The sequence below is a fragment of the Bombina bombina genome, chromosome 10, assembly GCF_027579735.1.
Source record: "Bombina bombina isolate aBomBom1 chromosome 10, aBomBom1.pri, whole genome shotgun sequence".
NCBI classification, from domain to species: domain Eukaryota; kingdom Metazoa; phylum Chordata; class Amphibia; order Anura; family Bombinatoridae; genus Bombina; species Bombina bombina.
In genome coordinates this window covers 17,364,645-17,379,396 of record NC_069508.1, presented here as the reverse complement: position 1 = coordinate 17,379,396, position 14,752 = coordinate 17,364,645, and the positions used below count along the sequence as shown (strand labels likewise).

General features: G+C 35.7%; 1 protein-coding gene across 1 annotated transcript in view; it reads left to right on the top strand.

Annotated features, from left to right (window-relative positions):
• LOC128641198 (uncharacterized) overlaps positions 1-14,752 on the top strand; it is a 434,766-nt gene that overhangs the window by 357,712 nt on the left and 62,302 nt on the right. The window contains exon 16 of the mRNA XM_053693764.1: positions 12,266-12,373. Within this exon, the coding sequence (XP_053549739.1) occupies positions 12,266-12,373 (108 nt within the window). The remainder of the gene's footprint in view (positions 1-12,265; positions 12,374-14,752) is intronic.

Below are 14,752 nucleotides of genomic sequence, written 5' to 3'. Positions count from 1 at the left end.
TCTGAGAGGATGGCTTTCTCTTCTGTTATCGTCAGTCTTGTAGCTCCATGTCCATGTTCATGGGCATTTTCCTGAGCAGCGTTGCTCCTGCCAAGGAGCTTTACTGGCTGTGGGATATGTTCGGTGGAGTGCCTTTGTTATCTCTGTGTCACGTACCCGCTGAGCGTAGCCTGCCAAGGCTTCACGATGGTCGGTGAGAAGCGCTCCCAAACTGGTACTCTTTGCTCGGCTCTTTTGGGCCTGGAGCCTGTGACTGGCGGTTAGAGTATACACGGAGTATACACGGAGCAAACGCTAGCTTCGCGCCACTCCGATGTTACCGCCCACCGGAAATCGCGCATTGAGACTCTTCATCACTTTGTGAGCTGTTTTCTGTGTTTGTATGTTCTGTGTAATGCAGTAGCAGGTGGCTTACTAATGCTGCTAAACAAATCATCAGTGTATAGTTATATGTTACACATGTGTGTGCGCAGAGCTAGTGAGATAGTTGTGTTTGTATGTTCTGTGTAATGCAGTAGCAGGTGGCTTACTAATGCTGCTAAACAAATCATTAGTGTATAGTTATATGTTACACATGTGTGTGTGCAGAGCTAGTGAGATAGTTGTGTTTGTATGTTCTGTGTAATGCAGTAGCAGGTGACTTACTAATGCTGCTAAACAAATCATTAGTGTATAAATATGTTACACATGTGTGCAGCGCTAGTGAGATAGTTGTGTTTGTATATTCTGTGTAATGCAGTAGCAGGTGGCTTACTAATGCTGCTAAACAAATCATTAGTGTATAAATATATGTTACACATGTGTGCAGCGCTAGTGAGATAGTTGTGTTTGTATGCTCTGTGTAATGCAGTAGCAGGTGGCTTACTAATGCTGCTAAACAAATCATTAGTGTATAGTTGTTATATGTTAGACATGTGTGTGTGCAGAGCTAGTGAGATAGTTGTGCCTGTATGTTCTGTGTAATGCAGTAGCAGGTGACTTACTAATGCTGCTAAACAAATCATTAGTGTATAAATATATGTTACACATGTGTGCAGTGCTAGTGAGATAGTTGTGTCTGTATGTACTGTGCAATGCAGTAGCAGGTGGCTTACTAATGCTGCTAAACAAATCATTAGTGTATAGTTATATGTTACACATGTGTGTGTGCAGAGCAAGTGAGATAGTTGTGTTTGTATGTTCTGTGTAATGCAGTAGCAGGTGGCTTACTAATGCTGCTAAACAAATCATTAGTGTATAGTTATATGTTACACATGTGTGTGCGCAGAGCTAGTGAGATAGTTGTGTTTGTATGTTCGGTGTAATGCAGTAGCAGGTGGCTTACTAATGCTGCTAAACAAATCATTAGTGTATAGTTATATGTTACACATGTGTGTGTGCAGAGCTAGTGAGATAGTTGTGTTTGTATGTTCTGTGTAATGCAGTAGCAGGTGACTTACTAATGCTGCTAAACAAATCATTAGTGTATAAATATGTTACACATGTGTGCAGCGCTAGTGAGATAGTTGTGTTTGTATATTCTGTGTAATGCAGTAGCAGGTGGCTTACTAATGCTGCTAAACAAATCATTAGTGTATAAATATATGTTACACATGTGTGCAGCGCTAGTGAGATAGTTGTGTTTGTATGCTCTGTGTAATGCAGTAGCAGGTGGCTTACTAATGCTGCTAAACAAATCATTAGTGTATAGTTGTTATATGTTAGACATGTGTGTGTGCAGAGCTAGTGAGATAGTTGTGCCTGTATGTTCTGTGTAATGCAGTAGCAGGTGACTTACTAATGCTGCTAAACAAATCATTAGTGTATAAATATATGTTACACATGTGTGCAGTGCTAGTGAGATAGTTGTGTCTGTATGTACTGTGCAATGCAGTAGCAGGTGGCTTACTAATGCTGCTAAACAAATCATTAGTGTATAGTTATATGTTACACATGTGTGTGTACAGAGCTAGTGAGATAGTTGTGACTGTATGTTCTGTGTAATGCAGTAGCAGGTGACTTACTAATGCTGCTAAACAAATCATTAGTGTATAAATATATGTTACACATGTTATCTAATCTAATGGCTGATCTTACCTGATTGCACATGGCTTGTCTACTCTGCAGCACACAGAAAGTTCATGGTAGTGAGACAGTGAGTGCAGACAAATGCCACAGCGCCCTCTGTGGTGGTAAGACCACACTGCACACAATATTATATGCTAAACACAGTCTGATGTAAACTGTAGCTAAAAGCTAGTAGTATGGGTGACACATGAACTTTATTATATATACAAATGCCGCAGCGCCCTCTGTGGTGGTAAGACCACACTGCACACAATATTATATGCTAAACACAGTCTGATGTAAACTGTAGCTAAAAGCTAGTAATATGGGTGACAAATGAACTTTAATTTAATTTATTCCAGAACACAACAAATATACAATGCCTCACTATAAATCTATGTATTATTTAACTTTAGAGTCAGAATTTAAAATACAAGTTAGCCATCTTAAAGGGACATTCCAGCAAAATGTGCATCATTGCATTTCTATTTTGAATAGAAGCATTTTTCCAATACACATGCATTAGCAAAAATGCTCTAGAAAAAATATATCACTGTTTAAATTTACCTTTCCTAAGCAGAATATAAACACTAATTTTAAAAAGTATATCTGCGAAGAGAGCCAGCGGTGGTGTACATGACACATGCTGAGTCATTTCCCACGCAATACCAGCTCTGAGCACATGCAGTGTACTTAAGTATACTTCACATGCACACTGTTTATTTTGTGTACTTAAAGGGACAAACTACTCCAGAATTTGTATTGTTTTAAAAGATAGATAATCCCTTTATTACCCATTCCCCAGTTTTGCACAACCAACGGTTATATTAATATACTTTTTACCTTTGTGATTGCCTTGTATTTAAGCCTCTGCAGACTGCCCCTTATTTCAGTTCTTTTGACAGACTTGCATTTTAGCCAATCAGCACTGGCTCATAAATAACTACACAGGAGTGAGCACAATGTTATCTATATGACACACATGAACTAGCAGTGTCTAACTGTAAAAACTGTCAAAATGCACCGAGATAAGAGGCGGTTCAATGGTTTAGAAATTAGCATATGAGTCTACCTAGGTTTAGCTTTCAACAAAGAATACCAATTGAACAAAGCAAATTTGATGATAAAAGTAAATGGGAAAGTTGTTTAAAATTACATGCCCTATCTAGTTTTGACTAGACTGTACCTTTAAGTATACTTTGCATGCATGCTCACAGTAAAAGTTCTCACAAAAGGCACAGTAAATGATCATTTTTGGTAATAGGTTTACCTACCTTAGTTTAGTAGATGTCATTGTTTGTCTATTAATCTCATTTTCTTGCTGCATGTGTTTTCCTTTCTTTTTTTTAACTTCTTGAAAGCTTCTCCTGTGATGCTGAATAAAATCTTTAACCCTCCCATTTCAGCTGTCTCTTCAGATGTATGCACATAGGAACTTTTGGCTGCAAATAGAAGCCTTAGTATGTTGCTCCAGGGCACTAAGATAACAGCAGCTGTACCTTTAATAACCAATTTTTCAATATTTAAAGGGGCAGATAACAAAAAAAAACATGTTGGTGGAAAGCACTATTTCATTAATATTAAAAAGATATGTTTCCGTCATGAATCCTCACCTTTTTAATATATTTCACAAGAATTTTAATTGAAAGCTGACTCCTGTACTATCCCTCTGTGACGACCATTATGCAAAGCCTGTCACTGAAGGCTATTAACATACCCCTTAAGTGTGTGCCCTGCTCTTTTGCTACCTGTTTATAAGTATTATGACTGCGCATACACAGCGCTCATCACTTTACGCATAACAGCAAGCAATAGTAGCGATTGTGCCGATTCGGATTTCTTTTTCACCAACAAGTAACTCCCGTTACGAGAGACTGAGCATTTTGAATGGGAGATTTCTGAACCACGAGAGCGAGTCCACAGCCTATACATATTGATTCAGCTTGATAAATGTACTGCAGCTATTTGTCAGAGCCAGAAGCCAAATTATATGGGGTGGTGAGGAGAAGCATTGAACATTAGGTAGAAGCGACTTGCAGATAATAAAGTTGATTATCAGCGTAGTATTTCATTTGGACTTTGCAGTATTGATTTTCCCCTACAAAAAAAGTGTTTTTTTATTTATTTTTTTAAATATACTCATTGGCTTTTACCCACTTTAACTCAGTAATTATTATAATGTATTACTGTGTAAACGCAGACAAGGTCTCCTGCCTTTTCTACAAACACTTATATTGTGTGTCCCATTGTTTTTTCTTTTTCTCTTGTGTCGATATGTACAAAAATGTGCCTAGCATTGCTGATTGTGGCTCATCATCCCGTCTTAAAAGCACATGGGGAACTTAAAAATAAAAAATACATTTGAAGTGCACACTTTTAACACTCAGAATAATAATAATAATAGTTTGTGAAATGGGTACACGGGGTTACAGCCCAGGTTATTCGGTCAACACCACTAGGGGAACAGCACATTTTTTGATGTCCATTTGTTTTATATAACTTTTATTAAAGATCAATGATTCCTGGTTGTCTAATGTCTAGTGGGTGGGGATGGATGATGGATGCCCTGATATGTCTCCAGTTTAAAGGGAAATGAAACCCAATTTTTTTCTTTCATGATTCAGATATAGCATGCGATTTAAAAAGAACTTTCCAATTTATTTCTTTTATCTAAGGTGTTTTGTTCTCTTGGTATCCCTTGTTGAAAAGCATACCTCAGTAGGCTCAGGAGCTGCTGATTAGTGGCTGCACAAATATGCCTCATGTAATTGGCTCACCCAATGTGTTAACTAGCTCCCAGTAATGATTGCTTTTCTTCAACAAAGGATACCAAGAGAATAAAGCAAAATAGATCATAGAAGAAAATTTGGAAAGTTTTTTAAAATTGTATTCTCTTTCTCAATCATGAAAACATTTTTTTTAGGTTGCATGTTTTATTGCTTTTACGCTTGTGTGAGATATAGGCAAACAGAATAAATGGGTGTAGGTGAAATGATAAAGGTATATATTGTACAGCTGGTGGATGTTGGGCCAAGATACCAAGATTACTACTTTTTCTATTTATTATTGTAAGGATGGTGATTACAGACAATTTACCTTGCGACCACATATTGGGCCAGATTACAAGTGGTGCGTTAAATATTTATTTTTTTGCTCGTAAACACAGCTGAAAGTAAACTTTTAATATGGGCAGGTTAGCGCTTGTATTACAAGTTGAAAGTTATTTGAACATTAGTAAAACTGGATGCATGCTAACTTCAGGATATTATGATCCCGTTAACTTCTTCTCCATATAGTTTTCAATAGAGCGTGCTTTCAAAAAAATACTTATTGTTTGCGCACTAACCCAACACTGTGTAAGACCTACAGCGTTATAGCTGAAGTAAGCTAAAGCACCTTTTCATAGACCATACCTTTTAACCCTTATAAAAAAAATTGTAGTAATATTTAAATTAATCATTTTATCAGGTAGTGTATATATGGGTGTAACACTTTATTTTAATGTACTTATGTTGTATTTGGTGCACATATTTTTAAAAACCCTAACAGTTTGCGATCGGGATGCGATTTACTAATGTGCGGGCGGACATGATCCGCTGTAGCGTATCATGTCCGCCGCACATCGATAGTGAAATGCTGGTGCAATGCCACCCCCTGCACATTCGTGGCCGATTTGCCGCTAGCAGGGGGTGTCAATCAACTCGATCGTTTCCGATCGGGCTGATTGCTGTCCGCCACCTCAGAGGTGGCAGATGAGTTAAGGAGCAGCGGTCATAAGACCACTGCTTCTTAACTCCTGTTTCCGGCGAGCCCAAAGGCTAGCGCGGAAACAGATGCATACAGGTGTTGATAAATCGACCCCTAGATCTTCACTCGCACAAACTTGACAAATTCAGTGCATTTGCATGATTAGGTGTCTGCTCCCACCCTGATCCCTGACGATAATAGCCCAGACTGGACTGGAGTCCAGATGAGTCAAAAAGAGAAGTGACCTTTTATAACAATGTGTTTTATTAAAGTGCAATATTGTTAAACAGAGTTGTCTTATCGGATGATAAAAAAACATGCCAGCATAGAGATAGAAGAAATTCAGAAAAAATTATTGACAATGATTCCCTTGAATATATTTTAGTTTCTAATTCAGAATGAGGATTATGGCCCTTTGTTACATAATAAATATTTTGTTTGCAGCTTTTCAAAGGGTAAATAGTAAAATTCATTGTATCATTATATATTATGTTATATAACATATTTTAATATATGTTGAAATAATTCGTAAAGGTGCTAAAAGTGACATAGCTAGTATAAAAAGATGAGTCAAAGAAATTATTACTTCCACGGTATGACTTTAATGTAAGTATAATCAATGCACAGTATCTTCAAATCAATAAATATGTAAAATCAAGGAATAGTGAAATTGTAGGTACCAAAATTAAATTTATGTAGGGGAAACATAAAGGGCAAGATTAAGGGACATATTTATCAATGTGCGAGCGGACATGATATGAAGTAGCGTATCATGTCCGCCACACATCGATAAATGCCGACAGCATACACTGTCAGCATTTATCATTGCACCAGCAGTTCTTGTGAACTGCTGGTGCAATGCCGCCCCCTGCAGATTGGCCGCTAGCAGGGGTGTCAATCAAACCGATTGTATTCGATCGGGTTGATTTCTGTCCGCCGCCTCAGAGCAGGCGGAAAGTTATGGAGCAGCGGACAAGTTATGGAGCAGCGGAGCTTGATAAATATGCCCCGAAGAGAGGAGCACAATTGTGCACTCCCGCGAGTGTGTTATCTGCGCTCAATTTTTTACTATTGTGCACCCAGTTGTGTACTTATTACAGGTTGGAAGTAACAATTTTGAGCTCTCGTTGTCGCATCCTCATGCAGAAAAAAAGGCTTTGCGAATTTGTGAGTGTAGGATTGTATTCCCCCTAGGCTTTAATGGAGCCTTATTTTGAACAACAACAAAAAATAACAGCTGCCAACTTGCGCAAACATGAGCGCAGAATTGCAATTGAGACATCTCATATTTTTGCACTCTTTTAACTTTGTAATGCAATATTTTTATGCAATATTTTTTATCAGACAGCGTTAATATGAATGTAACTGTACTGTTACATATGTTTTTGATGTGTATCGTACAACTATTTAGTCGTCTGTAACAGTTTAACCAGAGCTCTGAAGTCACATTAACCCGACAAGCCTAAATCGTGATTGCAGTCTCGCGTTTGCATTTACTTTCAACTTGCAAAATGAATAGTCTTATCTGCGTGCCCAAAAGGGTGCAAACTTGCACATTAATTCATAAGCAAAAAATAGTGTGCCATCTGTAATCCTGCAGAAAATTTGCAGCTAATTTGTAAAGCAAATCTATTCTGAAGACTTTTTATGCAGACTTGCAACAAATGTGCAGCAAACTTTTGAAGCTTGCAAAGTTTAGCAAGAGTTTAGCAATTCCTTTGCAATTTTAACAGAAAAAAAAACACAAGCTATACACAATTGTGGCAAACTTGCAGCAAATTTATAAAGCAAGTCTATTCTGAAGACTTTCTACGCAGACTTGCAACAAATGTGCAGCAAACTTTTGAAGCTTGGCAAGTCTAGCAAGAGTTTAGCAATTCATTTGCATTTTTTACAGAAAAAAACAAATGCTATACACAATTGTGGCATGCTTGCTGCACATTTACAAAGCAAGTCTATTCCAGAGACTTTCAATAAAGACTTGCAACAATTGTACAGCAAACTTTTGAAGCTTGGCAAGTCTAGCAAGAGTTTAACAATTCATTTTCAAACTTGCAGCAAAAACACATGCTATCTGGGACTATAACACATAATTATCTAATGACTGCTAATTACACAGCTGTATAACTATAACACATGGTTATCTGATGACTGCTAATTACACAGCTGTGTAACTATAACACATGGTTATCTGATGACTGCTAATTACACAGCTGTATAACTATAACACATGGTTATCTAATGACTGCTAATTACACAGCTGTATAACTATAATAACACATGGTTATCTGATGACTGCTAATTACACAGCTGTATAACTATAATAACACATGGTTATCTAATGTCTGCTAATTACACAGCTGTATAACTATAATAATACACGGTTATCTAATGACTGCTAATTACACAGCTGTATAACTATAATAACACATGGTTATCTAATGTCTGCTAATTACACAGCTGTATAACTATAATAATACACGGTTATCTAATGACTGCTAATTACACAGCTGTATAACTATAATAACACATGGTTATCTGATGACTGCTAATTACACAGCTGTATAACTATAACACATGGTTATCTGATGACTGCTAATTACACAGCTGTATAACTATAACACATGGTTATCTAATGACTGCTAATTACACAGCTGTATAACTATAACACATGGTTATCTGATGACTGCTAATTACACAGCTGTATAACTATAACACATGGTTATCTGATGACTGCTAATTACACAGCTGTATAACTATAACACATGGTTATCTGATGACTGCTAATTACACAGCTGCATAACTATAACACATGGTTATCTAATGACTGCTAATTACACAGCTGTATAATTATAATAACACATGGTTATCTGATGACTGCTAATTACACAGCTGTATAACTATAACACATGGTTATCTGATGACTGCTAATTACACAGCTGTATAACTATAATAACACATGGTTATCTGATGACTGCTAATTACACAGCTGTATAACTATAACACATGGTTATCTGATGACTGCTAATTACACAGCTGTATAACTATAACACATGGTTATCTAATGACTGCTAATTACACAGCTGTATAACTATAACACATGGTTATCTGATGACTGCTAATTACACAGCTGTATAACTATAATAACACATGGTTATCTGATGACTGCTAATTACACAGCTGTATAACTATAGCACATGGTTATCTGATGACTGCTAATTACACAGCTGTATAACTATAACACATGGTTATCTGATGACTGCTAATTACACAGCTGTATAACTATAACACATGGTTATCTGATGACTGCTAATTACACAGCTGTATAACTATAACACATGGTTATCTGATGACTGCTAATTACACAGCTCTATAACTATAACACATGGTTATCTGATGACTGCTAATTACACAGCTGTGTAAGGTGACTATAAGTGACTTATGTGGGACAGTGGATGGCTATGTTGATAGTGATTTCACCTAATTTGCTATTTAAGCTGGGGATAAATAGGGATGCAGTGTATATCAGTAATGTGCCAAGGCATAGACTGCTAGTTACCTATATAGCCTCTCAATACATGAATTAAAAAAAAAATTGAAGCCAGAACTAAAAGGTATATTGAAGTCAATAGTATACTGGTCTGTAAAGCACATTGCCAAGCAAAATCTGTTTGTTTTGTAACATTTTATTGTAAATCTGTAACACTCTATGCACTCGTGCATGGGCTCTGGTTGGTATGAACAGTACACAGTGCATAGTTACTACTCAATGATGTGTAACATACAGATCAGCACCTGTTACCCCATCTCTAAAACTAACCTTTTTTAACAATACAATACGCAATGTAGTAGCTTATTCATGCCAGTGTGCTGAGACTGTACTAATAAACTAATGAAACTGTATGTCCCTTTAAGAAGAGATCAATGGGTGGCACTTACATCTCACAGTACAATGTATTATTTACAGATTAGACTGGTCTATGTGCAAATGGTTCTTTTATAGATGCTTAGCTTGTACCTTGATTAAGAGGAAAAGTAAATATTTATTTACCCTTTAAAACCTGTTTACTCTTCATTTCCCAAGAAACATGAGTGTAGTTTCAGCTGTAAAACATTACACTATAAATAAACAGGAAGAGTAGACTTGCGCAACCAGACCTTCTTGTGAAAGACCATTCGTATTACAAGCGAGAGCACAATCGCGATTTACCCTTGTCGGATTAGTGCAACTTCAGAGCTCTGGTTAACAGTATATATATGCAGCCACCAATCAGCAGCTAGAACCTAGGTTCTTTGCTGCTCCTGAGCTTACGTAGATAAACCTTTCAGCAAAGGATAACAAGAGAAGGTAGCAAATTAAATAATAGAAGCAATTTGGAAAGTTGTTTACAATTGTATTCTGTATCTGAATCATAAATGTCTAATTATGACTTTACTGTCCCTTTAACACGGTCTGATAAAAATTATTCAGAAAAAAATTGCATTAAAAAGTTATATAAGGGGGCAAAAATATGAGATGCTAGGTGTTAGAAAAAAATGGTCCGAAAGTGTTTTTACATAGGGATCTATAGGAGCACATGAATAAATATATGTATGTATATATATATATATATATATATATATATATATATATATATATATATATATATATATATATATATATATATATATATATATATTTATTTATTTGTATTTATGTGTACATATGTATTTATATGTGTACATATGTATTTATATGTGTGTATATATATATGTATTTATATGTGTGTATATATATATATGTATTTATATATGTATTTTATGTGCATATATGTATTTATATGTGTATATATGTATTTATATGTGTACATATGTATGTATATGTGTATATATGTATTTATATGTGTATATATGTATTTATATGTGTATATATGTATTTACATACATATATACACATATAAACACATACATATGTATAGAAATATATCATTATCTCTCAATGAAATCCTGCGCTTGTGTTTGCGTGAGCTGGAGGCTGTTATTTTTCTGTTCAAAATGAGGCTCCAATAAAGTCTATGGGGGAATATGATCTTACATTCATACTTTACAAAGTCTTTTTTTTCTGCACAAGGATGCGACAGTAAGAGCACAACATTTTTACTTGCAACCTGTAATACGTGTGCAACTGGGCACGTGATGGTAAAAAAAAGCAGATAATGTGCTTGCGGGAGCATAAATTTGCAAGCCATTTGTAATCAAGTCCTTAGTGTTTAATTTCACTTTAAGCTGAACCATTAATTAAAGGGGCGTTAAACAGTAGATTACTCACTATATACATATATATTTATGTGTATATACACATACATATATATGTATAAAAGCATATATACTGGGAACAGACAGCTCCCATAGACCACAATGTAAAGGCACTTTTCAATGCCGCTTTTATTCTAACAACCCACTCCCGCCAACTTTAGCCCCAAAATACTGCTAAGTGCAGTATTTATTTATTTTTTTAAATACATTTTTTCTTTAAAGAAAACCAACACTTACGTTTGGGGGCATTTGGGACGGCTAATTGCTACCACAATAATTGCTAATTGCTACCGCGATAATTTAGCGCTCCATTTGTAATCTAGCCCTAAATGTTATATAAAACTCTCAAGGTGTTTAAAGGGCCATTATACACTCATTTTTTCTTTGCATAAATGTTTTGTAGATGATCTATTTATAAAGCCCATAAAGTTTTTTTTTTTTTTTTAAATGTATAATTTTGCTTATTTTTAAATAACATTGCTCTGATTTTCAGACTCCTAACCAAACCCCAAAGTTTTATTTGAATACCGTGGGCTACCTTCTGCTTGCTCCTGTTTGTGTAAAGGGTCTTTTCATATGCAAAGGGAGGGGGGGAAGTGTCTTATTTCCCACTTGCAGTGGGCTTTTCAGCTACCTTTTCAACAGAGCTAAACTGAAAGCTTCTAATTAAGTTTTTAAACCATTTTATACTGGATTTTTATATCAGTATCTGTGCATCTTATTCTTTATAGTAGTGTCTATTACATGCAGTTATATGAAAATGAGTGTATACTGTCCCTTTAACTGTCATTTTAGGGGCAAAATAAAAACACAAAGCACAAACTGAATCATCTGCACAGCAATAGCAGAATAATTATTGCACTAATTGTCTTAATGCGCATATCACACTCTCAATCACACATATCTATATATCTCTATATAACATTACATCTATATATTAGACAACATGTAAACAGGATGTGTGCAGATCAGTAATTTAAAAGGATATTCTCTAAAACGTTATTGTTGTGAGCCTCACCACACAGAGGGTTAGTTTATATTCTAAACAATGGGTGATTTATCTAATCCAGTTTGAGTAAACACAATTTGATCTCCTGGGAAGCTAATGTCAATAAGGGGTTATGTGTAATGTTGTACAGGGAAGGTCAGTAACTATCAGTCTGATAAACCCACAGCTGAACAGTTCATCACACTTTGTGCTCTCATCCCAAGATGACTTGTCTATGGCTCTTAGGAAGTTTTGCAGCATGTTTTGGATTGTGCATCACACAGGGAACTAACTTAGGTAAGTTTGTTTTACAGTTCAAGCTAAATCCTCTTGCAGGTCCCTTGCAGTGATACAACGGGGTCTAGGAGCAGTTTTATCTGAGACTTTCATTGGTCATTTAAGTTATTTTCTTTACTTTTTCTTGACATTAATTTCTTTAAGACATTTTAACATAAAAAAGGATTTTGCCGTATTGGTCCCACAGAGAATGTTGCATTTGGTAGAATTTTATACCTTTTTATGGACCAACAAAATGAATGTTTTGCATTTCATAAGCGCTCAATACATCACAGCTCTCTTCTTTAGATGTAGATAATAGGCTTATATATCATGTACATGAATAAGTACAGTTTTCACATTATTGGATTAACACAGCCAGTCCTTCTTAACAGTTTCTCAAAAATGTTCTTTCAGATGCAGTAGGCAGGTATGAAAACAGGAATGGTTAGATGATTGTGTAGCTTAACACTTCATAGTGTGTCATAAAGTTAGAGCCTTGATTCAAGCAAGAAATTCTGAAGTATTTTTAAATGTTCCCATTAAAGGGACAGTCAAGTCAAAATGAAACTTTCATGATTCAGAAAAGCAGCAATTTTAAACAACTTTCCAATTATCTTCCATTAAAGGGACATTATACACTAATTTTTTCTTTGCATAAATGTTTTGTAGATGATCTATTTATAAAGCCCATAAAGTTTTATTTTAAACTAAATGTATAGTTTTGCTTATTTTTAAATAACATTGCTCTGATTTTCAGACTCCTAACCAAGCCCCAAAGTTTTATTTGAATACCGTCAGCTACCTTCTCCAGCTTGCTGCTGTTTGTGTAAAGGGTCTTTTCATATGCAAAAGAAGGTGGAGGGGGGGGGAGGGTCTTATTTGCCACTTGCAGTGGACTTTCCAACTACCTTTTCAACAGAGCCAAACTGACAGCTTCTAAGTAAGTTTTTAAATAGTTTTATACTGGATTTTTATATCAGTATCTGTGCATCTTATTCTTTATACTAGTGTCTATTACATGCAGTTATATGAAAATGAGTGTTTATTGTCCCTTTAACAAAATGTACAGTCTTCTTATTTACACTATGAGTCAAGAAATTCTACTGAGCATGTGCAAGAATTCACAGAATAAACTTAAATGCATTTGTGATTGGCTGATGGCTGTCACATGATATAGGAGGAGTGGAAATATACATAACTTTGAAATTAGTTAGAAAAAAATCTACTACTCATTTGAAGTTCTGACTAAGTGCTATTGTCTTTTTATCTTGCATCTGTTTATTATGCAAATCTACTGTATTCCCTGGTCCTTTAAGATTAACGCTGTTGAATAATTCACGAAGTGTTTACTAACTGAAGTTCCTGTATAGTATATGCAATGCCTTTGTAGGTTCACCATTTTATGTTATCACACTCCCAGACTTGCAAACCAGCTTACAAGGTAATTCATCTCAATGGCCTCTCCAATCAAGACACTGAGTGCAATTATTTCTTATTTCTGTTATGGAATTGTGTTTAAATCTCATTGTAATATTCCAATTTGTATCTCCCACTGTGCTGTGTTTCAAACCACCCCTCCCCCTATACTTTATTACCGGGAATGTTTACCTTCCTTTCTCTTTTCTACAGCTTTAAATCTAACATCACACTCCCAGACTGGGAAGCACTAGCCCTCCCTAGTGTTTACCTTAATATATAATCACCTTCTAACAGTAATTCTGTGCAGCTGTTACTAATAATCCAGGATAGAGAAACCACCTCAGATCACAGCCTTTGTATCACATGCTATTACACTTTTCCAGCCCTCATTTGCTCAGTCACCACACTATATTTTTTCCCTATGTCATCACATACCTCCCAACATTTCAAAATTCAAAAGAGGGACACCCCCCCCCCCAGCAAAAAAAATTAAATGTGGTGGGCGGGGCTTAAAAAATCATAAGACCAAAGTAATAAAAATAAAATTCTAAATAAAGTCATATATTTTAATACACTTAGGCAGCAAATCAAACACAAGCTCAAACCACTGGTATGGCTATGTGAGCGCTGTATTTAATTAGCCTTTGCAAAGACATTGCTAAATATTTTTATCTTAATTGCACATTTATTAATAAATTCTTTAAAACTACTCTCTGCATTCCCCATTAATATTCTGGATTCTGGCCTTTAAAGTCAGCAAAAATGCACAGTAGCACGCTACATAGCATACACTTACACATGCAGATACACACACACTACATAGCATACACTTATACATGCAGATACACACACACTACATAGCATACACTTATACATGCAGATACACACACACTACATAGCATACACTTACACATGCAGATACACACACACTACATAGCATACACTTATACATGCAGATACGCACACACTACATAGCAT